This window comes from Antedon mediterranea, chromosome 3 (genome assembly GCF_964355755.1).
Source record: "Antedon mediterranea chromosome 3, ecAntMedi1.1, whole genome shotgun sequence".
Lineage (NCBI taxonomy): Eukaryota > Metazoa > Echinodermata > Crinoidea > Comatulida > Antedonidae > Antedon > Antedon mediterranea.
This window is the reverse complement of record NC_092672.1, coordinates 10,798,402-10,825,900: the sequence shown is the minus strand read 5'-3', so window position 1 is coordinate 10,825,900 and position 27,499 is coordinate 10,798,402. Positions and strand designations below refer to the sequence as shown.

At 30.4% G+C, this 27,499-nt stretch overlaps 1 protein-coding gene and 1 long non-coding RNA gene across 2 annotated transcripts; both read left to right on the top strand.

Annotated features, from left to right (window-relative positions):
- Positions 1-12,306: 12,306 nt before the first annotated feature.
- On the top strand, positions 12,307-17,076 carry LOC140043562 (uncharacterized). Its single transcript, XR_011844314.1, has 4 exons — positions 12,307-12,362; positions 15,065-15,139; positions 15,285-15,356; positions 15,902-17,076. It is a non-coding gene; the product is annotated as an uncharacterized lncRNA (long non-coding RNA).
- A 3,769-nt stretch (positions 17,077-20,845) lies between these two features.
- On the top strand, positions 20,846-27,496 carry LOC140044858 (signal peptidase complex subunit 1-like). The gene is made up of 4 exons (XM_072089546.1): positions 20,846-21,002; positions 22,874-22,933; positions 24,875-24,961; positions 26,023-27,496. The coding sequence occupies exons 1-4, from the start codon at positions 20,967-20,969 to the stop codon at positions 26,155-26,157; spliced, it is 318 nt and encodes a 105-aa protein (XP_071945647.1). The 5' UTR covers positions 20,846-20,966; the 3' UTR covers positions 26,158-27,496.
- Positions 27,497-27,499: the final 3 nt, after the last annotated feature.

Sequence of the window (27,499 nt, the reverse complement as noted above, 5' to 3'; positions counted from 1 at the left end):
ACAACATTTATTGACAACCTAATTATTATTATTTTACTAATCAGGTAATCCTGAAATTAGTGAAATTAACGCTGAATACGATACTTTGTAGTTTATTTTTATTGAATATTTTGTTTTATTTTCTTGTCAATTAAAGATGTATTGTCCATTGAAGCACAAAAAAATGAAGGTCAAAATATTCTAAATTTAAGTTGGCCATATCAAAGTAATATTAAAGTTATTCACTTTAAGTCGAAAATTTGAGGCAAAAACAACAAGTTTACGTAATTAACAGGTAAATTAATTTGATTACATTTCGTCTGGAAAATCGTCACGAGTAAACAAAGATTTCAAACCACGAGTATGCATTATGCATGATGCTAATTAGGATTGTTTACAACTCGTCGCGGTTGAGAAGGTGTTTTCACACAGATCGCGAGGAAGTTTTATGATTATGCATACAGAGTAGCCAAACAAGCGCGTTGCATTATGAGATATGTTTTGATCAAAAACTTTGACTGGAAGTCAAAGTTATTTTTTAAACAAAAAAACGTCCGTATTTCGGTTAAATTATTTTTTTTTTCAACTAATTTTTGGTGAAAGTTAATAACTATTATGATACTTCAAAATGACCCACTTTTTTTCGCAATATAAAAAAAAATTATTTTTTTTTGGAATTAGTCAAAGGGACAATACATCTTTAATATAAAAACAAATCCTTGCTTTAATGTTTCTTGGAATGGTAGTGACAAAAAAAGGATTCTATCTCTATTACAACAATTAGTAAGTTGTCCTGTGGTTTAATATTGGGTTTACAACCATACTTACGAAGGGATTCTGTGATTGTCGAGTCATCTACAGACAGTGGTATGTCTTTAACTGTAAATTCTAGTGAAGTTAATTTCATTGTTTATTTATAATAATTTATGAATATTCAGTCTACCGGGGAACATAGACATAACAAATTAATTTATAGAAAAACAATTATTTTCCCAACCTATACATAAAAAAACCATACAATTATAACGCTGATTACGATACTTTGTAGTGTATTCTTATTAAATATTTATACTACCAACGAACTTGATATATGTACGAAAAACATTTAAGTACATTGCCAGCCAATTTATTTGCTGTTTAAGATCATTGAACACATTGCATGGAATGCACTAATGTTTAATGTTTCTAAATGCTCCACTTTTTGAAAACTTTTAAACAATTTATTGACAACATATTTAATATTCCCTACTTTCCTTGTTACTAATCAAGTCAAAACAAAAAGAATACATTTATAAGAAAATGTAAGTTGACATGTTAATGTACTTACTCTGCATTGTTTTTACTTTTAAGGTGGTTGTTCGAAAACCAAATAAGTACATTGCCAGACAACGTATTTGCTGGTTTAACATCATTGAACATACTGTGAGAATTGTTTTATGTTAACCTACTTGTAAAATATTTATGATTACAAACAAATCTGAAACATTGTGTGCACTTATAGTAAGTAAGTATGTAGGTATTTATTCATAAAAAACACATAAATAGTACAAACAGAAGGCAGCCACCGGCTGAATAATTCTGCAAACAACCGACAAAGTAAAAATTCAACAGACTCTAACAACAATATTATAAATACAAGTACACAGTAAATCAAATCATTAAAAACCGTTAAAATTCTTTAAAATGCCAAAAGAACCAGATTCAGTCATAAACCAAGGCATGCAGTAATAATATAATCATATATAAATTATATTGTACAATGTTTCGAATTGCGCTACTTGCAAAATAATTATTATTCACGATTTTCCTAAAATGAAATATGTTACTAACAGGCCAGGCTGAAATTAGTGAAATTAATTATAACGCTGATTACATTATAACAATTTATGAATATTCAGACTAAGTCTGTAGTGTATTTTTATTAAATATTCACTACCAACGAACATATACTGTACATAAGAATGTAATGTAAGTCGACATGTTAATGTACGTACTCTGCATTGTTTTTACTTTTAAGGTTTTTGTACGGAAACCAAATAAGTACATTGCCAGACAACGTATTTGCTGATTTCCGGATTTCCTGATTAGTAAAATATTTCATTTTAGGAAAGTCGTGAATAGCAATTATTTTGTCAATATATTTTTAACAGTTTTCAAAAAGTAGCGCAATTCGAAACATTGTACAATATAAGTGCACACAATGTTTCTGATTTTTTTTGTAATCATAAATATTTTACAAGTAGGTTAACATAATACAATTCTTACAGTATGTTCAATGATGTTAAATTAGCAAATACGTTTTCTGGCAATGTACTTATTTTGTTTCTGGACAAACACCTTAAAGCAAAAACAATGCAGAGTAAGTACATTAATACATGTCAACTTACATTTACCTATAAATGTATTCTTATGTCATATTCGTTGGTAGTCTGAATATTCAATAAAAATACACTACACTACGGAGTATCTTAGTTTGAATATTCATAAATTATTATAATGTCATCAGCGTTATAATTAATTTCACTAATTTCAACATTGCCTGATTAGTAAAATATTTCATTATAGGAATGTCGTGAATAATAATCATTTTGCAAGTAGCGCAATTCCAAACATTGTATAATACAAGTGCACACAATGTTTCAGATTTGTTTGTAATCATAAATATTTTACAAGTAGGTTAACATAAAACAATTCTTACAGTTCGTTCAATGATGTTAAATTAGCATTAGTGAAATTAATTATAACGCTGTTTATGATACTCCGTAGTGTATTTTGTATTGAATATTCAGACTACCAACAAACATAGACATAAGAATACATTTATATGAAAATGTAAGTTGACATGTATCAATGTTTACTCTGCATTGTTTTTACTTTCTTCTTCTTCTTCGTATTAGGAGCCAACTTCATATGTGAAGACTCTGCTCCTCCAACTCTGTTTTGCTAGCTCTACTGTATTTGGTTGTGTATTATTGTTCTATTTAGTTATTCTTTTACAGAGAGAAACTGACTGCCTTATTTATTTATAATTATTATTATTAATTATCATTATTATTATTATTATTTTTTTAATTTTTGAATTTTTTTTTTTTTTTTTTTTTTTTTTTTTTTTTTCTTTTCTTTTTTTCCCCATACTTCTCCTTTCACTTTTCTTTCTCTCTTTTCTTCCCTTTGCCTTATCTCTTTTTTTAAAGTTATATATACATGTTTAGTATGAATATATATAATTATTGGATCTATCCTATCTATTATATAATTGTATTGTATTCAGACACCTTGTAAAGAGTAAAAAAAAGAGTAAACTGTACCCAACATTAACACTATGGAAGTCTACCGTCCGTGCCAACCGCTATCACTTTCCTGGGCCGCTACCTAGGAGGCAGAATAAAGTAGCTGGATACCCATTTACCCCGCCTCAGCCATCCAGTTGCCCAGCGAGCTGTCACCAAGACAGAGACCCCCAGAGAGTAAGTTGTGACAAGGGGTACCCTATTTAATTAAGTTTGGACAATATGGGTTTTGAATTCCAGAATAGAAGTACAATTTACAACCTTATCTGGTAGATGATTCCAGTCGATGGCAGTGCGTGGAAAGAATGAATACCTAAAATAATCAACTGTTGAGTGAGGAATATGGTATGATTGACTGTTCTCTCTCCGACTGGGTCTAGAGGTGTTTTTCATGACCAGTTTCATATCGGCTGCTACATTGCAGTAGTGTATCTTATGGAACATTAACAGTCGAGCTATCCTCCTCCTCTCTTCCAAGGTTTCCCAACCAAGGACCTTCATCATTTCGGTTACACTTGACGTGCGCTTATAGTTGTTGCAGGCAAATCTAGCCGCTCTTCTCTGTACCATTTCAAGTTTACCAATTAAATTGGAATTATATGGGTCCCAGACGGTGTTAGAATACTCTAATAGAGGGCGTACACAACATTTATATGCAAGGCCTTTTAAGGTGGTTGTCCAATAACAGAATAAGTACATTGCCAGAAAACGTATTTGCTGGTTTAACATCATTGAACGAACTGTGAGAATTGTTTTATGTTAACCTACTTGTAAAATATTTATGATTACAAAAAAAAAATCAGAAACATTGTTTAATTTCTTTTGAAATTAGCGGAGACATTGTATGCATTTTTATTGTGGAATTTTGCTCTTTAATTTTTCACTTTATTGCTACGTATCTTACAAGATCAACACACCGGAAGAAGATCCCCTTACTCTTTTCGAAAAGTTCTTTATCGTGCACTATTATGTACACGGGACCAACGCCTTTACGTTCCATCCGAAAGACGAGGCAATGTCAGTAAAGCATCTTGTCTAAAGATACAATTTACACAATCACCACTTTTTACTACTACTCTGTAGTGTATTTTTATTGAATATTCAGACTACCAATGAATATGACATAGGAATGCAATGTAAGTTGACATGTTAATGTACTTACTCTGCATTGTTTTTACTTTTAAGGTATATGTACGAAAACCAAATAAGTACATTGCCAGACAACGTATTTGCTGGTTTAACATCATTGAACAAACTGTGAGAATTGTTTTATGTTAACCTACTTGTAAAATATTTATGATTACAAACAAATCTGAAACATTGTGGGCACTTATAGTAAGTAAGTATGTAGGTATTTATTCATAAAAAAACACATAAATAGTACAAACAGAAGGCAGCCACCGGCTGAATAATTCTGCAAACAACCGACAAAGTAAAAATTCAACAGACTCTAACAACAATATTATAAATACAAGTACACAGTAAATCAAATCATTAAAAACCGTTAAAATTCTTTAAAATGCCAAAAGAACCAGATTCAGTCATAAACCAAGGCATGCGGTAATCATATATAATCATATATAAATAAAATAATTATTATTCACGATTTTCCTAAAATGAAATATGTTACTAACAAGCCAGGCTGAAATTAGTGAAATTAATTATAACGCTGATTACATTATAAAAATGTATGAATATTCAGACTAAGTCTGTAGTGTATTTTTATTAAATATTCACTACCAACGAACATATACTGTACATAAGAATGTAATGTAAGTCCACATGTTAATGTACGTACTCTGCATTGTTTTTACTTTCAAGGGCTTTGCAAAAAAACCAAATAAGTACATTGCCAGACAACGTATTTGCTAATTTAACATCATTGAACAAACTGTAAGAATTGTTTATGTTAACCTACTTGTAAAATATTTATGATTACAAAAAATGAGAAACATTGTGTGCACTTATATTGTAGAATGTTTCGAATTACGCTACTTTTTGAAAACTATTCAAAATATATTGACAAAATAATTGCTATTCACGACTTTCCTAAAATGAAATATTTTACTAACCAGACAATCCTGAATTTATTGAAATAAATTATAACGCTGTTTACATTATAATAATTTATGAATATTCAGACTAAAATACTCTGTAGTGTAGTGTATTTTTATTGAATATTCAGACTACCAACAAACATAGACATAAGAATACATTTATAGGAAAATGTAAGTTGACATGTATCAATGTTTACTCTGCATTGTTTTTACTTTCAAGGTCTTTGCGCCAAAACCAAATAAGTACATTGCCAGACAACGTATTTGCTGGTTTAACATCATTGAACAAACTGTAAGAATTGTTTTATGTTAACCTACTTGTAAAATATTTATGATTACAAAAAATGATAAACATTGTGTGCACTTATATTGTAGAATGTTTCGAATTACGCTACTTTTTGAAAACTATTCAAAATATATTGACAAAATAAATATTATTCACGACTTTCCTAAAATGAAATATTTTACTAATCAGGCAATGCTTAAATTATTGAAATTAATTATAACGCTGATTACATTATAATAATTTATGAATATTCAGACTAAGATACTCCGTAGAGTATTTTTATTGAATATTCAGACTACCAACGAACATAGACATAAGAATACATTTATAGGAAAATGTAAGTTGACATGTTAATGTACTTACTCTGCATTGTTTTTAATGTTAAGGTGGTTGTACAATAACCAAATAAGTACATTGCCAGACAACGTATTTGCTGATTTAACATCATTGAACGAACTGTAAGAATTGTTTTATGTTAACCTACTTGTAAAATATTTATGATTACAACAAAAATCAGAAACATTGTGTGCACTTATATTGTAGAATTTTCCGAATTTATATTACTTTTTGAAAACTGTTTAAAATATATTGACAAAATAATTGCTATTCACGACTATCCTAAAATGAAACATTTTACTAATCAGGCAATGCTGAAATTAGTGAAATAATTATAACGCTTATTACGATACTTGTATTTTGTATCGAATATTCAGACTACCAACAAACATAGACATAAGAATAAATTCATATGAAAATGTAAGTTGACATGTATTAATGTTTACTCTGCATTGTTTTTACTTTTAAGGTGGTTGTCATATAACACAATAAGTACATTGCCAGACAACGTATTTGCTGATTTAACATCATTGAACCAACTGTAAGCATTGTTTTATTTTCATACACTTAGGCCTATACATTATTTATAATGGTGATTACAACAAAACATAGACTTCAACACAGTAAAATAGTTTACTACTGTAAGAATTGTTTTATATTCAAAACCTATGACACAACTAAAATTAGCACCCTGGAAATTACTTCCAAAAGAGGAATATATTTTGTTTTATTTTCTTGTCAATTAAAGATGTATTGTCCATTGAAACACAAAAAATGAAGGTCAAAATATTCTAAATTTAAGTTGGCCATATCAAAGTAATATTAAAGTTATTCACTTTAAGTCGAAAATTTGAGTAAAAACAACAAGTTTACGTAATTAACAGGTAAATTAATTTGATTACATTTCGTCTGGAAAATCGTCACGAGTAAACAAAGATTTCAAACCACGAGTATGCATTATGCATGATGCTAATTAGGATTGTTTACAACTCGTCGCGGTTGAAAATGTGTTTTCACACAGATCGCGAGCAAGTTTTATGATTATGCATACAGAGTAGCCAAACAAGCGCGTTGCATTATGAGATATGTTTTGATCGAAAACTTTGACTGGAAGTCAAAGTTATTTTTTAAACCAAAAAACGTCCGTATTTCGGTTAAATTATTTTTTTTTCAACTAATTTTTGGTGAAAGTTAATAACTATTATGGTACTTCTAAATGACCCACTTTTTTTCGAAATATAAAAAAACAATTTTTTTGGGGGAATTAGTCAAAGGGACAATACATCTTTATATCAAATATAAAAACAAATCCTTGCTTTAATGTTTCTCGGAATGGCAGTGAAAAAAAGGATTCTATCTCTATTACAACAATTAGTAAGTTGTTCTGTGGTTTAATATTGGGTTTACAACCATACTTACGAATGGATTCTGTGATTGTCGAGTCATCTACAGACAGTGGTATGTCTGTAATTCTAGTGAAGTTAATTTCATTGTTTTTTTTATAATATTTTATGAATATTCAGACTACCAACGAATATGACATAGGAATGCAATGTAAGTTGACATGTTAATGTACTTATTCTGCATTGTTTTTACTTTTAAGGTATTTGTACGAAAACCAAATAAGTACATTGCCAGACAACGTATTTGCTGGTTTAACATCATTGAACATACTGTGAGAATTGTTTTATGTTAACCTACTTGTAAAATATTTATGATTACAAACAAATCTGAAACATTGTGTGCACTTATATTGTACAATGTTTCGAATTGCGCTACTTGCAAAATAATTATTATTCACGACTTCCCTAAAATGAAATATGTTACTAATCAAGCAATCCTGAAATTATTGAAATTAATGATAACGCTGATTACATTATAATAATTTATGAATATTCAGACTAAGATACTCTGTAGTGTATTTTTATTGAATATTCAGACTACCAACAAACAAAGACATGTATCAATGTACTTACTCTGCATTGTTTTTACTTTCAAGGTCTTTGCGCCAAAACCAAATAAGTACATTGCCAGACAACGTATTTGCTGGTTTAACATCATTGAACAAACTGTAAGAATTGTTTTATGTTAACCTACTTGTAAAATATTTATGATTACAAAAAATGATAAACATTGTGTGCACTTATATTGTAGAATGTTTCGAATTACGCTACTTTTTGAAAACTATTCAAAATATATTGACAAAATAAATATTATTCACGACTTTCCTAAAATGAAATATTTTACTAATCAGGCAATGCTTAAATTATTGAAATTAATTATAACGCTGATTACATTATAATAATTTATGAATATTCAGACTAAGATACTCCGTAGAGTATTTTTATTGAATATTCAGACTACCAACGAACATAGACATAAGAATACATTTATAGGAAAATGTAAGTTGACATGTTAATGTACTTACTCTGCATTGTTTTTAATGTTAAGGTGGTTGTACAATAACCAAATAAGTACATTGCCAGACAACGTATTTGCTGATTTAACATCATTGAACGAACTGTAAGAATTGTTTTATGTTAACCTACTTGTAAAATATTTATGATTACAACAAAAATCAGAAACATTGTGTGCACTTATATTGTAGAATTTTCCGAATTTATATTACTTTTTGAAAACTGTTTAAAATATATTGACAAAATAATTGCTATTCACGACTATCCTAAAATGAAACATTTTACTAATCAGGCAATGCTGAAATTAGTGAAATAATTATAACGCTTATTACGATACTTGTATTTTGTATCGAATATTCAGACTACCAACAAACATAGACATAAGAATAAATTCATATGAAAATGTAAGTTGACATGTATTAATGTTTACTCTGCATTGTTTTTACTTTTAAGGTGGTTGTCAAATAACACAATAAGTACATTGCCAGACAACGTATTTGCTGATTTAACATCATTGAACCAACTGTAAGCATTGTTTTATTTTCATACACTTAGGCCTATACATTATTTATAATGGTGATTACAACAAAACATAGACTTCAACACAGTAAAATAGTTTACTACTGTAAGAATTGTTTTATATTCAAAACCTATGACACAACTAGGATCAAAAAATGATAAACATTGTGTGCACTTATATTGTAGAATGTTTCGAATTACGCTACTTTTTGAAAACTATTCAAAATATATTGACAAAATAAATATTATTCACGACTTTCCTAAAATGAAATATTTTACTAATCAGGCAATGCTTAAATTATTGAAATTAATTATAACGCTGATTACATTATAATAATTTATGAATATTCAGACTAAGATACTCCGTAGAGTATTTTTATTGAATATTCAGACTACCAACGAACATAGACATAAGAATACATTTATAGGAAAATGTAAGTTGACATGTTAATGTACTTACTCTGCATTGTTTTTAATGTTAAGGTGGTTGTACAATAACCAAATAAGTACATTGCCAGACAACGTATTTGCTGATTTAACATCATTGAACGAACTGTAAGAATTGTTTTATGTTAACCTACTTGTAAAATATTTATGATTACAACAAAAATCAGAAACATTGTGTGCACTTATATTGTAGAATTTTCCGAATTTATATTACTTTTTGAAAACTGTTTAAAATATATTGACAAAATAATTGCTATTCACGACTATCCTAAAATGAAACATTTTACTAATCAGGCAATGCTGAAATTAGTGAAATAATTATAACGCTTATTACGATACTTGTATTTTGTATCGAATATTCAGACTACCAACAAACATAGACATAAGAATAAATTCATATGAAAATGTAAGTTGACATGTTTTAATGTTTACTCTGCATTGTTTTTACTTTTAAGGTGGTTGTCAAATAACACAATAAGTACATTGCCAGACAACGTATTTGCTGATTTAACATCATTGAACCAACTGTAAGCATTGTTTTATTTTCATACACTTAGGCCTATACATTATTTATAATGGTGATTACAACAAAACATAGACTTCAACACAGTAAAATAGTTTACTACTGTAAGAATTGTTTTATATTCAAAACCTATGACACAACTAAAATTAGCACCCTGGAAATTACTTCCAAAAGAGGAATATATTTTGTTTTATTTTCTTGTCAATTAAAGATGTATTGTCCATTGAAACACAAAAAATGAAGGTCAAAATATTCTAAATTTAAGTTGGCCATATCAAAGTAATATTAAAGTTATTCACTTTAAGTCGAAAATTTGAGTAAAAACAACAAGTTTACGTAATTAACAGGTAAATTAATTTGATTACATTTCGTCTGGAAAATCGTCACGAGTAAACAAAGATTTCAAACCACGAGTATGCATTATGCATGATGCTAATTAGGATTGTTTACAACTCGTCGCGGTTGAAAATGTGTTTTCACACAGATCGCGAGCAAGTTTTATGATTATGCATACAGAGTAGCCAAACAAGCGCGTTGCATTATGAGATATGTTTTGATCGAAAACTTTGACTGGAAGTCAAAGTTATTTTTTAAACCAAAAAACGTCCGTATTTCGGTTAAATTATTTTTTTTTCAACTAATTTTTGGTGAAAGTTAATAACTATTATGGTACTTCTAAATGACCCACTTTTTTTCGAAATATAAAAAAACAATTTTTTTGGGGGAATTAGTCAAAGGGACAATACATCTTTATATCAAATATAAAAACAAATCCTTGCTTTAATGTTTCTCGGAATGGCAGTGAAAAAAAGGATTCTATCTCTATTACAACAATTAGTAAGTTGTTCTGTGGTTTAATATTGGGTTTACAACCATACTTACGAATGGATTCTGTGATTGTCGAGTCATCTACAGACAGTGGTATGTCTGTAATTCTAGTGAAGTTAATTTCATTGTTTTTTTTATAATATTTTATGAATATTCAGACTACCAACGAATATGACATAGGAATGCAATGTAAGTTGACATGTTAATGTACTTATTCTGCATTGTTTTTACTTTTAAGGTATTTGTACGAAAACCAAATAAGTACATTGCCAGACAACGTATTTGCTGGTTTAACATCATTGAACATACTGTGAGAATTGTTTTATGTTAACCTACTTGTAAAATATTTATGATTACAAACAAATCTGAAACATTGTGTGCACTTATATTGTACAATGTTTCGAATTGCGCTACTTGCAAAATAATTATTATTCACGACTTCCCTAAAATGAAATATGTTACTAATCAAGCAATCCTGAAATTATTGAAATTAATGATAACGCTGATTACATTATAATAATTTATGAATATTCAGACTAAGATACTCTGTAGTGTATTTTTATTGAATATTCAGACTACCAACAAACAAAGACATGTATCAATGTACTTACTCTGCATTGTTTTTACTTTCAAGGTCTTTGCGCCAAAACCAAATAAGTACATTGTCAGACAACGTATTTGCTGGTCTAACATCATTGAACGAACTGTGAGAATTGTATTATGTTAACCTACTTGTAACATATTTATGATTACAAACAAGTCAGAAACATTGTGTGCACTTATATTGTAGAATGTTTCAAATTACGTTACTTTTTGAAAACTATTAAAAATATATTGACAAATTAATTATTATTCACGACATTCCTAAAATGAAATATTTTACTAATCAGGCAATCCTGAAATTAGTGATTACATTATAATAATTTATGAATATTCAGACTAAGATACTCTGTAGATACTCAAAAGAATTAATTTATATGAAAATGTAAGTTGACATGTATTAATGTTTACTCTGCATTGTTTTTACTTTTAAGGTATTTGTACGAAAACCAAATAAGTACATTGTCAGACAACGTATTTGCTGGTTTAACATCATTGAACAAACTGTGAGAATTGTTTTATTTTCAAACACTTTTAAATTATTTATAATGGTGATTACAACAAAACATAGACTTCAACACAGTAAAATAGTTTACTACTGTAAGAATTGTTTATATTCAAAACCTGTGACTCAACTAAAATTAGCACCCTGGAAATTACTTCCAAAAGAGATGTATTTTGTTTTATTTTCTTGTCAATTAATATAAAAACAAATCCTTGCTTTAATGTTTCTCGGAATGGCAGTGAAAAAAAAGGATTCTATCTCTATTACAACAATTAGTAAGTTGTTCTGTGGTTTAATATTGGGTTTACAACCATACTTACGAAGGGATTCTGTGATTGTCGAGTCATCTACAGACAGTGGTATGTCTGTAATTCTAGTGAAGTTAATTTCATTGTTTTTTTATAATATTTTATGAATATTCAGACTACCAACGAATATGACATAGGAATGAAATGTAAGTTGACATGTTAATGTACTTACTTTGCATTGTTTTTACTTTTAAGGTCTTTGAACGAAAACCAAATAAGAACATTGCCAGACAACGTATTTGCTGATTTAACATCATTGAACAAACTGTAAGAATTGTTTAATTAGGTGATCATTTAGAATAAAATGATCACCTATTGTTATTGTATTAAATCTTTATTATTGGTTATCCGCCTCAAGCGGATAAACATTTGTTATTGTAGTGTTACTTTTTTTTTTGGTTATCCGCCTTAAGCGGATAAGCTCTTGTTATTGTAGTGTTACTTTTTTTTTTTAATTGGTTATCCGCCTGAAGCGGATAAGCCCTTGGAATTGTAGTGTTTCTTTTTTTTTATTGGTTATCCGCCTCAAGCGGATAAGCCCTTGTTATTGTAAGGATCTTTTTTTTTTTTTTTTTTTGGTTATCCGCCTCAAGCGGATAAGCTCTTGTTATTGTAGTGTTTCTTTTTTTTTATTGGTTATCCGGCTCAAGCGGATAAGCCCTTGTTATTGTAAGGATTTTTTTTTTTTTTTTTGGTTATCCGCCTCAAGCGGATAAGCCCTTGTTATTGTAAGGATCTTTTTTTTTTATTTTTGGTTATCCGCTATTATTATTCTTCTTTCTTTCTCGGATTTTGTGCACGCGTTTTCTCTTTAACGTGTTATCATAACATGTTGTAACTTCGTCAACATATAGACATTTTAACTGAAGATGTACTGCCAAGCTTTTTGACAATGTCAGATCCGCGTAGCGTAAGTTACGCGCGATTTTCTGAAAATCTTAAATCGGTCATAACTTCGAAACCGATAAATATTTTTTAACGAAATTTTCAGCCACGTTTTCTTCACATCAATGGCTAACTTTTGGAATGTTTAACAAATTTTTGGAGATTAGAAAGTTTTCGCGTAAATTGCGTTTGAAATATTTTACTCTTCTTATATTGTGCACGCTGTTTCTCTTCAACGTGTAAACATAATATGTTGTAACTTGTTCAGCATTTAGACATTATACTGAAGTTGTCCAGCCAAGCTTTTTGACGATGTCAGAGCCGCGTAGCGTAAGTTACGCGTGATTTTCTGAAAATCTTAAATTGGCTATAACTTCGAAACAAATGAATATTTTTTAACGTCATTTTCAGCCACGTTTGCTTCACATCAATAGTTAACTTTTTTAACGCTACCGCAATTTGTAACATTAGAAAGTGCGCGCGTAAATGGCGTTTGAAATTTTAAAATGCTTCAAATCAATTTCTGATTAAATTAGAGCACGATTCAGGTCATTTTAAGCGTTTAAAAAATTGCCACTTGTGCGCAAATTTTTACGCGCGCACGGCGCAGGAAACACGTATGAACATTTCTTTTACACGATTTGTGTTTTTAAATCTTCGGTTAACAATTTTACGTTATTTTATTCACTTTTCAACTTGAAATGGCGTTCTACGAGCACGTTAAACATGACAGGTTGCGCACGAAAACGTCAACAAATTGTGAAAATGTTACAAAATATGTCTACTTTTAAAAATGAAACAGTTCATCAGAATGCAAGGTTACCCCCATTTTTTTTTTCTTGCAGTGTATTAATCATAGGTCTAATTTATTATAGTCTTGAATGTTAAAAAGTGTTTGATAGCTACATTATTTGCATATTAAATGTAATTTTTGAAATAATTATCAACAAACAAACATAAACATATGCAAAGAGTAAAACAATAAACATAACGTTTATCTTTTTTCTTTACATGTTAATATATAAAACTTGAAAGTATGCACTTTCATAAAATGTAACTGTTTAAAATTTGTGAAGATTTCATCATAGTAAAAATTATGATTTAAGTTCGATATGTAATAATCAACTTGCATCGAGGGGGTTCACGACATACCGAATGAACGAGGACTCTTTCTTCGGATTTTCTTCAGCAGGTGCTCATATGGTTCGATGTGTAGTGCAACCGACTTTGGTATCAGAGGTACCGGGTTCGAATCCCGTCACGGGAAAACAATTAATTAAAAGGATTTGTTTAGTTATTACACTGAAAGGGAAGTTTTAATTTTGAATAGGCTACTATTTTGAAAAATCACAACTGGAAAGTACTTGAATGCGCAAGATACGTTTTGTTGCTGGCGGATAACCAAACTCGTCCTCAGGTGACGAGTTTAAGTTCTAGTTATTCTTCTGGATTTCCGCCGATTTTTGTGTTCAGCTTTTCTCTGCAACCTGTTAACATAACATGTTGTAACTTTGTAAACATTTAGACATTTAACTGAAGATGTGCAGCCAAGCTTTTGGACGCTGGCAGAGCCGCGTAGCGTAGGTTACGCACGATTTTCAGAAAATCTTAAATTGATCATAACTTCGAAACAGATAAATATTTTTTAACGTCATTTTCAGCCACGTTTGCTTCACATCAATTGCTAACTTTTTTATCGCTACCGAAATTTGTAACATTGGAAAGTGCGCGAGTAAACGGCGTTTGAAATTTTAAAATGCTCCAAATCAATTTCTGATTAAATTAGAGCACGATTCAGGTCATTTTAAGCCTTTGAAAAATTGCCACCAGGTGCGCACATTTTTACGCGCGCACGGTGCAGGAAACACGTATGAGTGTAAATGAGTAAAATTTGATTTCATATAAAAGTGCAATTTCTTTGGATTACCGTAGTTCTGCAATTTACAATTTTCGTATTAATCTATTAAAAATCAGCCTAATTATGTTTTGGACCAGGTTGTCAAACGTTGGAAGGTAGAGGTCATACACATCTTCCAAAGTAAACATTTATTATAATTAACAATTCTCCGTTTTGTGTTACGTAGGGAATTACAGAACAATTATATCAGTACCATTGATCAATCTGCCTTTTCTTCATTTACGTTATCACTTCAATATTTGTAAGTAATGAAATGTTTATATAATAATAATAAACTGTTAATTTGCCAATCATATAAAGCTTGTGGAGTTTTTAATAATCTTCAATCTTCTTTTTAAATGTTTTATTAAGTTGCCATTTATATGTTAATGCATTATATTCTGCAGAAACATAAAAGACAACAAGCTGCAAGTTCACGGATACAAGATGTTTGAAGAACTGAAAAACGTAAAACAATTGTAAGCAAATTTAGAATAAGTTACTCTCTTAAACGAAATTCATTAGTGTTTCATTTGTAGGTATTTTTCTATGGTAATTTACTGGTATTTATATATCGAATGTAAATTGTAAAATCCAATACAATTTAACATTATTATCAAATCAATTTAATATGCACTGATATCTAAGAAGGCATTATTTTCTAAGCAACATTAATCATTTTTGGTATCTAGTATACTGTCCATTTTACAGTTTCTATCACTTTGTGTAACTGCACAGAATATTCTGTCCGTACCTCCTTAGCCGTCTTTCAGTTCTGAACTGCAAGCCTGGGTTGGCATTTATTAACATAGTTTTGGTTAAGCTAAATAATTGCTTAAAGCCAATAATTTAATTTGTTTATTTCCAAACCGTCATACTAATAACCTTTTAGATTGACTAAGTATCCAGCATATTGTCAATTTTAGTCTCAAACTGCCATTTATGCCATAGTTGTGTCAACGTACCTTAACATGTCAAAGTTTACAACAAAATACTGAATTGTATGTATATGACTCTTTTACAGATATTCAGACCTATTCAGTCTTTGTTGCCTTTTTAGTGAAATCGATGTCTGCGAGCCTTCAATTGATCGTTTTTCGTGTGATGATTTATTAAAAAAAGAAGATTCACGAGTACTGTATTGTTATTAATTGGATTATCATCTTTGGTAATTCAATTGTTATCAAAGTTAAAAAAGAAGAAGAAATAATCAGAATCGCAACAAAGTTAGAGTTCATAGTTTTTGCCGATTTATGTTGCTGGTGTCCAGTTATTGTGATGGCAATTGGTTCATAGATAGGCTGGAGGAGGATTATAGATGATATTATATTTGGTCAGTGACTTTAATCATACCCAGTCTACCGTTATCTTTTAACACTTGTTTACATGCGTGACAGCAAATCACACAACTACCATGCACTTTCTATCTATTTGCTGGGGCATTTTGATAAACCTTCCCCGAATAATGTAGATTACGCGTAGTGTTACAATGTGCAAAAACATTATTTTGTTTACATACTGTAAACTTAGTTGGTGGATTTTGATACTTTGTAGTATATTGCCAGGTTGACATACCGTAGGCCTCCTATTCAAAATGGGTACACGGAACCTTCTCGACGAGCGAATTGTTTTACCTTGTAGCATATTAGTTTTAGCATGGTTCAACGCTTGTATAGCAATGCAGCATATTTGTATTTTCCTTTGTTCGATGTTAATTTTAAAATTACATCAGAGTTTGTAGTTATTAGACTATTTTGATGCCAAGTAGGTGTGTTGAGTAAAGTACATTGTTTTGCCAACGTATATTGCCAGGTTGACATACTGTAGGCCTACTCAAAATGGGAACCTTCTGGACGAGCTCTACTTGTTTTTACCTTGTAGCACATTAATTAGTTTTACCATGGAGTAAAGTATTCTTTACTCCATGGTTTTACCATGGTTCAACGCTTGTATATAGCAATGCAACATATTTATATTTTCCATTGTTCGATGTTATTTTTAAAATTACATCAGAGTTTGTAGTTATTAGACTATTTTGATGCTTAGTAGGTGTGTTGAGTAAAGTACATTGTTTTGCAACGTATATTGCCAGGTTGGCATACCGCAGGCCTACTCAAATGGGCACACGGAACCTTCTCGACGAGCAAATAGCTCTACTTATCTTTTTTACCTTGTAGCACATTAATTAGTTTTACCATGGTTCAACGCTTGTATATAGCAATGCAGCATATTTGTATTTTCCATGTTCGATGTTATTTTAAAAATTACATTTTTTTAGAGTTTTTAGCTATTACTGAGATAGAATTAGTATATTGAATTTAGTATAATAGATTCGTCATTATCAATTTTAATTTAAAACATTGAAAGCATGTCTTTTGTAATTATTGTCATTAAAAAACCATCACTAATTGATGGTAATTTTAATATAAGGCATATTTTAATGATTGTAACACCATGTATCCTTATTAATTATTTAACGATCAACCATAGATGGTAGGTCTAATTTTAATAGATTTGTATTTTAAAAACTTAATTAATCGATTGTAATATAGAAAAAGAAACGTTACAATTTGTTTACATGGTGTTTTTCTTGCTTTAAAATGTACAATGTTTTTATTGCTATTTCTACTATTTAAACAAAAAAATAAAAATTATCAGTTCTAAATATTTAGAGATAGGTAATAGAAATTATATATTTTTATTGAAAATAACATGTCCTCCTAAAATCCTCAATTTTTGTTATTGAATATGCTATTTTAATGTCCCATAATAGTTAATCACTCCAAAAATTGGATTGAAAAAATATTTACCTGAAAAAACTGTAATTTAAGGCAAAAAATGTAACCGTGTATTTTTCCTTTTTATAAGTAAAAACATTTTTTCTATGGAAGTGATTAACTTTATTAAAACTAAAAAATGGCTTATTTAAATTCCGATTTTATTAATCTTAACTTTTCATGGTTTTTGGGGACAATACATCTAAAACATCTTATTATATTTAAAATATCGAATATAGTTTTTGTTATTTGTATTTTCATTGTTAGATTTAATTAGATAGGCCTATAATTATTATTATACTGAATAAGTAAAGGGTAAGACATTATAAGCTGACTTCACAATGCCTCCTTTTGCTAAGTGAAGAAAGCAACGAATGGTAGTGCATACTTTGCTCCCCGTAATTATCAATATAAGCTGACTTGACAATGCCTTTTGCAAAGTGAAGAAAGCAACGAATGATAGTGCATACTTTGCTCCCCGTAATTATCAATATAAGCTGACTTCACAATGCCTTTTGCTAAGTGAAGAAAGCAACGAATGATAGTGCATACTTTGCTCCCCGTAATTATCAATATAAGCTGACTTCACAATGCCTTTTGCTAAGTAAAGAAAGCAACGAATGATATTGTATACTTTGTTCCCCGTAATTATCAATATTATTTACGATCAGCCATAAATGGTAGGTCCAATTGTAATGAATTAGGTATTTTAAAGATTTAATTAATCGATTATAAATATCGATACTAATTACTTTAAATATTTTATATTGAAATCGATCTAAATAATATTATAGGCGTAGATATAAAAAATTCATTATTATTGTTTAAAAAAAAAAAACGTTACGAAAGCAACGACAAAATCTTGTGAACGTGCGTAATGAGAATCTCAGATGAAGTTCAGATATAATGAATGAATGAAGAACATGAAAGAAACAAGATATTATAACAAATATATAAACAGCTCTGCTTAAAACAAGCTGTAGGCCTAAACGTTATAATTTATTTACATTGTGTTTATCTTATTTTAAAGTGTACAATGTTTTTATTGCTATTTCAACTATTAAACAAAAAATAAATCATCAGTTTTAACTATTTAGAGATAGGTAATATAAATTATGTTTTTTGATTGAAAATAATATTGTCCTCCTAAAAAAAATTGTTGTTGTTTAATATGCCTTTTTAATGTCCCATAATAGTTATTCATTTAGACCAAAAATTGGATTGAAAGAATATTTACCTGAAAAAAACTGTAATTTAAAGCAAAAAATATAACCGTTTATTTTGTCTAGATTTTTTTTATAAGTAAAAACCTTTTTCGTCTTTTTTTCAATGGAACTGATTAAATGTATTAAAACTACAAAATGGCCTATTTAAAGTCCGATTTTATTAATCTTAATTTTTCATGGTCTTTGGGGACAATACATCTTTGATCTAAAACATCATATTATAATATTTAAAATATCAAATATAGTTTTTTTTATTTGTATTTTCATTGTTAGATGCACATTTTAATATGTATTTTATATATTTCAAATTAAAATGAGAAAACCAATTTTAAATAAAAATATAATTATTTTTATTATACTGAATAAGTAAAGTGTAAGACATTATAAGCTGACTTCACAATGCCTTTTGCTAAGTGAAGAAAGCAACGAATGGTATTATAACAACGAGATTGAGTTCAAAATGTTTTTGAAATATATAAGCACAAGAAATAAAGTAGATTTAGTTGCTATATCGGTGATGATTCATTCTTTTTGTGTATTAATTAGCGTCAACAGAAATTACACGTTTAAGCAATGTAAACGTCTTACTGATTTTATCACTCAAATAATGAAGTTACGTGTGATTTAAACAACGTCTTGATCTTGGAAAATAAGATCATAGGATTACCTATTAATGTTATTGTCTTTGTTCAAAATCTGCACAAGATCACATGTGAGGAAATACATTATTCCAGGACACCTGCCCATACTGACCAATTATCACACACCAACCAATAACATCTTGTTAATGGTAAGCCGTACACGTTACCGCATATTATATATTCGGCTTATTAGAGTTATAAGTCTCTATAAAAAGAAACTTTTTAAAATTGATGAAGAACAAAATAAATTTTATCTCGAACCATGATTAAAAAAAAATAAAGATATTGTTAAATCAATTAGTGTCGGGGTCTGCTCTTGCAAGTTTCTTGCTGAGTAGTTTAATCCTTCTGTAAATGTTAAATGTATTACTCTTGGTCCTCAAGCTTAACTGAAAACTTAGGAAATTTAGATATGGCCTCCACAGACTCTCACGGCAGTGCAGCGCCTACCATATCAGCATACCGGGGGAGACGATCCCCTACTCTTTTTTTTTCAAATATTGTACCAAGTTCATTAACGTGCACTATTAAGTACGCGGGACCAACGGCTTTGAAATTAAATTAATTAAATTAGTTAGTATGGTACAGATAGGCTCGAACTCATGCCTACCACATGCTAGTCTGGTATTATCATTACACCATCCAGGATGCAGTGAGTATGGTACAGATAGGCTCGAACCCATGCCTACCACATGCTAGTCCGGTATTATCATTACACCATCCCTCTATAGTATACTGTATACAGTCTTGCTTGGTGAATTTACTGTCAGGGTAAAGTCATTCACTAGGCTGCCAAACTTTCGAGCAGAAATAAAAACACCTTTGAATTATTGCCAAGCATATTTCGTCATTAATTTTCAACGACATCATCAGTAAATGTGTTCATAGTTAGTCTAAGCATGGAAAGAGTGAAAGTCACTCTTCCCTGGTCGAAGTGCGCGTAGATTTAAATATGAAGAGATATTGTAATATGCTGTATTTTTTTAAAATTTTCATCGTTTTTAATCGTTTTAACAATATTTTACATTGGCACATTACGTTTTAGCAATCTGCGTTTTTAAGAGTTAGGCCTACTGTATTTTAACACATTTGCCTAGTAAATAACATTGGCCTATAGCGTTTTTGCAATTTGATGTATTTTTCTTTGTAGTTTTATTTGCCAATCAAAATGAATTTCCATTTTAAGTAGACCAATAACATTTCATGACACTTTTTGAAAACGTAGTGTAGTTAATACAAGGCTACACTATCTTTGGTAGAAAAACACTACGCCCCCAACTGGTGGACTTTGTCTATTTGTCGAAGTCCCAAACGGCGTCCCATATATGAACTAGAACTGAAGGCAACGTCGATTTAAAAACACAACAACCTGCTGTTTTATTGGACCTTTCTTGTTATAATATTAATTTTATTTATTACTGATATAAGAAATCACCAACGTAATAATGTTGGATATGTTTAAGTCAATACCCACACACATGGTTAGTAGTGGGTAATATTATTTTAGTTTAAGCTAGGCCTAGGCCTAAGGCTAAGGCCTAGGAGGTCTAGAGAGGCCTACTAGCTAGAGAGGGCCGGCGCGCCCTCCCTACTACTACTACTACTAGACCTAGTAGCCTAGGCCTATAGGCTATGCCGCCTACTACTACTAGTAGTAGGTCTAGTAGGCGGATGAGATAATCCAGTCGGGTCCACGGACGATCGGGCCCATCATAATAGAGACGATCGGGCCGATTTCTTTATCGTACGGGCCCGATCGTCATCTTGGTTGGTTGGACGTTGGTCCCAGTCTTACACACAGTAATTGGCTCGATACTATTAAATATTATACACCTGTGATAACAACTATAGGTCTTCAGTACCTGATGTTGAAACACAATGGTTTGTAATGTAACTCTTTACTATATTTTATGTTTATTTATACCTTTTTAAATTATCAACTCAAACCTATGATATATTGATACTGTCCAGGACAATTTAATACAGTACCTGTATTACCATGTTGATAATGATTTTTCTTTTATATTTTTGCAAATAGTTTAAGAACCTGTATCCGTCATATAATTATAATGTATTGTTTTGATGTGATGTATTATGTTAAATTGGATGCACCACTTCTGTGTGTGCCACCGATGCAAAGGTGTCATTTCCTAATAAATTATTATTACTATTTTTCAAGATAGACATCCATTAGACAGTGTATACCACGATCGGAAAACACCCCTATTTGGGGAAAATCGTTGAATCTAAATTCGTTTTAATCGTCAATGACTAATTATCTAACTCAATTTAATTAGTAAACAGGGTTAAATCAGGTGGTTAAAATCAGTACCAAAAGTACGAACCAACTTTCTATACCATCGAGTAAACATTCTAGAAGTAACGCACGATTTATCGAATTTTGCCCTTACGTAAATTTATATATAGATTACTATAGGCCTAGTCTTAAGATTTTGGGCCTGATAGCCAACAAGAGTATCGTTTGTAAATCCGTTATAGTTAAGTTTATAATTGAGTTCTCGTCATACTGTCACACATACATACCGAGTGGATGAAGTGAACTAATGTGTTGTTACAGTAACCATGGATTAATGAATATTTATTAATCCATCCATGAAGTACACATTATTGATTATATGTGTGGGTACCTGCCACTTGTGCCTCCTGTGTAACAGCAGTCATGGGCTTTATATAGTGATGTACTTTTATTAAATTCTTGTTGGTTTTGCTACCAAAAATATACCTGTTGCCGCTGCGTCACATGGGTGTTATGAAGAGTGAATACAGGGCTTCCCCTTTCTGCAAATAATAATAAATTGTACTAAATTTTGTGTTATTAGTGTCCAAATTGTGCAGCACAATTTCAAATTGTGCAAGGAAATCTTTGCACAAATTCAAATTGCGCATAACATAGATATCATATTCATCGAAAGAGTTTCGTAAATTGTGATTTAAATACATAGTAGGCAGGCTCTGGTAACTAATTTTAAAATCATAATTAACATTGAAACTTTAAATAAGTGGTAATCTTTTGTAGAAAGCAAAAAAAAAAAAACATTTTTTCTTAATGATTTTCAAAAAGTACATTATTTTACAGGTTTCAATTACTTTATTTATACGAGATAAACGTATTCAAATTTTTCTTTTACTTAAAAAAAATAATACACGTAATACTGATTGAGGTTAAAACACTTTTTAATCTAAAAAACATACAAAAAATGGTTTTTGAGATTAAAAAGTGTTTTAACTACAGTAGTTTGTTTGGCAGAGAGGAACTGGCAAAGTTGGTGATAATTTACTACATTTTCCGACCAAAAATGATAAATTTTCATATTGTAATTTTTTTCTTCAGGATTATAAAGGACAGCAGCTGGCAGAGCAAGTTTTTCAAGCAATTATTATTTTATTTGCTGTAAGAAACAATGCTTATAATATTCAAGCTCTGTCTACACTATCAAACGAGGTGTGATGTGGCCAAATATGGTAGTGATAATCCCAAATATGGTAGTGATATTCCCAAATATGGTAGTGATATTCCCAAATATGGTAGTGATATGGCATCATCATGTCCATAGTTTGATGGTGTAAACAGAGCTTTAGATGATATGTTTAAAATGTGTAAGGGTTGTATGGTGGTTTAATATTATAAATGACTGTGTGTATTTCATTTTTTATTGGCACGAGTTCATTTATTTTGGTAGGTTATATGTATGAAAAGTTTTAAATAATTGAGCCATGTGTACTCGGACTGACCCTTTATGTTTGCATTTTATATATAAATGTAGTTAAAAACTTTCACAGTGAAATTCTGGGGCCAGTATTTCTCTAATTAGCACACCTACCACACCCTTCACCCACTTCTTCCAACAAATATTTTAGTTTAAAAGCTTCCCAGTATAAATTCTGGTTTTGTTTGTATCCCATTACTGATCTAACAACCCTTTCCGTGACAGTTTTCAAATATATCAAAACCTTTCCAGTACAAATATGGCTATTTTGCTCCAGCACCACCCCTCCCTTCCTTATTTAAAATGGACCTGAAATGGAATTTCGATTTTCAAGAAATTCACACAAGTTATTTAAATGTATCAAATTAACACAAACCCATACAAATAAAAACAAAATGTATAGTATTTTGAGTAAAAACGAAATTTTAAGATACCATGGTAAATTAGCGAAAATTACTCACGCCATTGCAATATTCTATTTCAACGGCCGTCGGAAGCCTCTATATTCACGACGTCACATATACACACGATGATATCGAGAGCGTGTATGCCGCCCGATAGTCAGTGAATGATCGACGGCCTGGAAAGATACGCGAAGCGTTGACACTAATACTAATTTATTCAATATCTAATGTTGTTGAAATATAGGTCCCTAAAATGTACTTCGTTTGTTCTAAAACCCGAATTTAGAAGGCCTACCTCCCAAACCTTTACTAGGCCTAGTCCCCCAATCCAGCGCGCGGAGTCGATCCACCACCCACATCATGCGGCGAGGCTCCGTTTCATGTGCATCCAAGGACCAAAGCGATATCAACAACGTGCTACGCTCATTGTCAAGCCAAAGTAAAATATGAATAAAATTTGTTTTCGAACTGCCTGATTTGTGACAAATAAATTATCATCTCATATTACTAATTTAATTCTGCTAAACTAAAAACTAAAGAAACTAACACATTTTAGCAGTATAAATTACGAACGATATACAAAATACACGAACGGAAAATATGGATACGCATCATCATTGCGCACGGAGCTGTATCCCGGACAACGTTGCCAGGCCAACTTCGGTATTGCCAGAAAAAAAACGTTGATTTTAAGATTTTAAATCGTCATTTACTCGATGAATAACCGTTTATACGGTAATAATTTTATCTAAACAAATTCTAAATACGTTTCTGCATATGCACAAGCATTTTTTAGAAAATACTCCATAGATTTCAAGAGTTATAGCAAAAAAACTGCAAATTGTCCATTGGAGGGATAGGAATATATTCGCAAAGTGACGTCACCCGCGAATTTTTTTGATTTTCAAATGGGGCTTTCCCCAAAAGGGCCAATTTATATTTTGTAACAATATACATTCTAGCAACACCTAATAGCCCCCAAAACATCATTCTAAAATGAAAAAAATCGAAAATCCATTTCAGGTCCATTTTAAGAAGGGTAGTGCTGATTCTGCAGATTATAAATTAATTGAATATTTCTCTGTGTATTCTTAACCAGTTTTTCCTTATTTCTCACTGTATTTTTAAAACCTGCACTTCCTAATTGTAGTATCTTAAAATTATAATGTTTAATAATCCTAAAAATAGAAAATAAAGTATTTTGTTTTCTTTCTACTGAAGGTTGTAGGATTTATTTGGGGATATTTAGTCCAACAGTTTGTGCAGACAGTCTATATGCTTGGTGCAGGCTTTATATTATCATGTATAGTAAGTATTTTGTGATCCCCACAATCAAATTGTGTTTTTTTTTTAACTTGTAAAGTTATGTTTTGGTTAAGTTAACACTGAATGCAATTCGATTGAAAACAAAATAGTTGCGCAGTGGAGCTGTATAGTAGCTTGGTGGTTAACATGATTGCCTTCCAATCCCAGGATCCAGGGTTCAATCCTGACGTAGTGCCTCACGACTCTTTCAACTTCTTATTTCTTATGAACTTTATTCAATCAGCCATAACATTTTGTTTTAGTCATAATAATGATAACCATAATAACGTGATTTTTACAAAAAAATATTAATTATAAGATATGTTTATTTAGGTGATTATTTACAATAATGATAATAATAAATATGGAATAGTGATTATTTATAAGTACAACCAATTAACAGTGAAAAATAACACTGACTTTTAATAATAGTGGGAAAAAAAATTAAATACAAAAGTAGAAGTTGAATAATAAAATATTGAATAAAAATACAATGTTTCATTAGAGGTCAGAGCGAGAGTTTGCGAGCACCTTGGGGCCCTAAGTCTCAAATGAGACTTAGTTTATTAGCATTATCAATTGTAAAATAGTTTATCCATCCTTAAATTGACGAGTTTGTGAAAAAAACAAAAAAAAACTAGAGCACTTTTCAAGAAACTGAACTAAAATAACCTGATAAGTTCAAGCATAAGAACACTAGTCAACATGGAACTGATTGTTATAGTTACCAATATGCACATGTTTATGATACAAAGAGGAACTAGTCTACAAGACCACTTCTGTCATACCACACACACAATGCAAGTCCACTAGAAATAAACCTAAATGCCCTCTTGTTGATATATTTTGAACAACTGTGTTCGAGTTGCTGTCAGTTGCGTTCAGTTAAAAATTTTAATTTAATCTTAGAAACTGAGAAATTGGAATGCGCTTTTTATAGGGACCCACGGACGGCAAAAGTGCAACTACTCTTTTGGAATAGTTTACCAAGTTCTTTAACATTCACTTGGTCTCTTTCAGTTTTTATGTAACTATGTTCATATTAGATTTTTAATTTCTTGTAGCTCACATTACCACCATGGCCAATGTTTAGAAGAAATCCACTACCATGGCAAAAAAAGAAGGAAGAACATACAGATGAGAAGAAAGATGGTGCTAAGGAGAAAAGACAAACAAAAAAGAAAGATAAATCAAAATAAATGCAAACAATGAAACATAACATTTGTTAAATTATTTTTTCCATTATTTTATTCATCTGGGTAAAATTTTAAATACAACACAATTGTTTTATTTATTGTTCCATATCATATTCCATATGAAAATATTGTAATATATATGATCAATAATCATATGTATTTGTGATATGTGTAAAATATACTTTTAATGGTCAGACATAAATTGTACTTTGTGTAGGTCAAAACATCTGACCATCATCTCCCCACACCATATTAGTATTTACAGTTACCTGAAAGGTGTTGTAATGTCAATGTCTAGAATCTGAAATAATGCTACCATAATAATTAAGTGATACATTGAAAAACAAAATATACATGTGCTTCTATTTATCATATTTTTTGACATCACAGTGCAGCATTTTTTTTATGTTAAAGAAACAGGATGGAGCTTATACTATTTTCAATTATTGAATTTACTGTATAATTTAAAAAAGTGTCGTGATGCATTTTGCTAAAATAAAATGACACTTTTGGAAATTTGATTTATATGTTTTAATTGCTTTTCTAGGTATAGATATAAGAAGTACTGATACAAGGTTTTATGAGTACTTGACATCTTATTTGTTACACAGTGAGCAACCAGGACGTGAGGCTAGACTGCTCTAATTTTTATACGCTTTGCAGCCTTCTGAAATGGTCATGGCCTAGACTTTCGTTAAAAATAGGCAAGTTATAAAACATATAATGAATGTTTTATATTCATGCAATGGTACAAATAATTAAATTTGGTGCAAGATGAAATGTTCTATTTTCATTTATCACTGCACATTATTTTTTTGTCCCAGGCTTGGTGGGCAGGGCTGACTATTGTCTTTTACCATACTAAATTTGTTTGCCATGTTTAATATAAAAATTATTTAGATTGTCGAACAAATTTGGTAGGAACATCGTAGAAAACAATTGTTGCAATTCGATTGGTTAAGTACGTATCACATGTCACTTGGAATTAGCCCTACCTCACGGAAAAGTTATATTTAATGGTGATAACTAAAGAACGTTTTCAGCGTTTCGAAACATTTTGAAAATTTTGGCCAGATAGTGTTGATTGATCATGTTCAACTTGTTGTGCAAGCTGTCTATAACTGTTCCACTCCACGTCTAAAGTTGGAGAATTGCCTTTTTTAATGGCCTAGCTTCTCAGCTTAGCATTCATTGATGACTTACGATTGATTTCCAAAAATGTAATAAAAGTAGGTGTGTTATAAAAAAAATAATGAATGCCTTGTATTTGTTGAATGGAGAGAATATGTCATTCATTTGTTGGCATGTTTTATACAAAAATTATTTGATTATCAAAAAAATATGA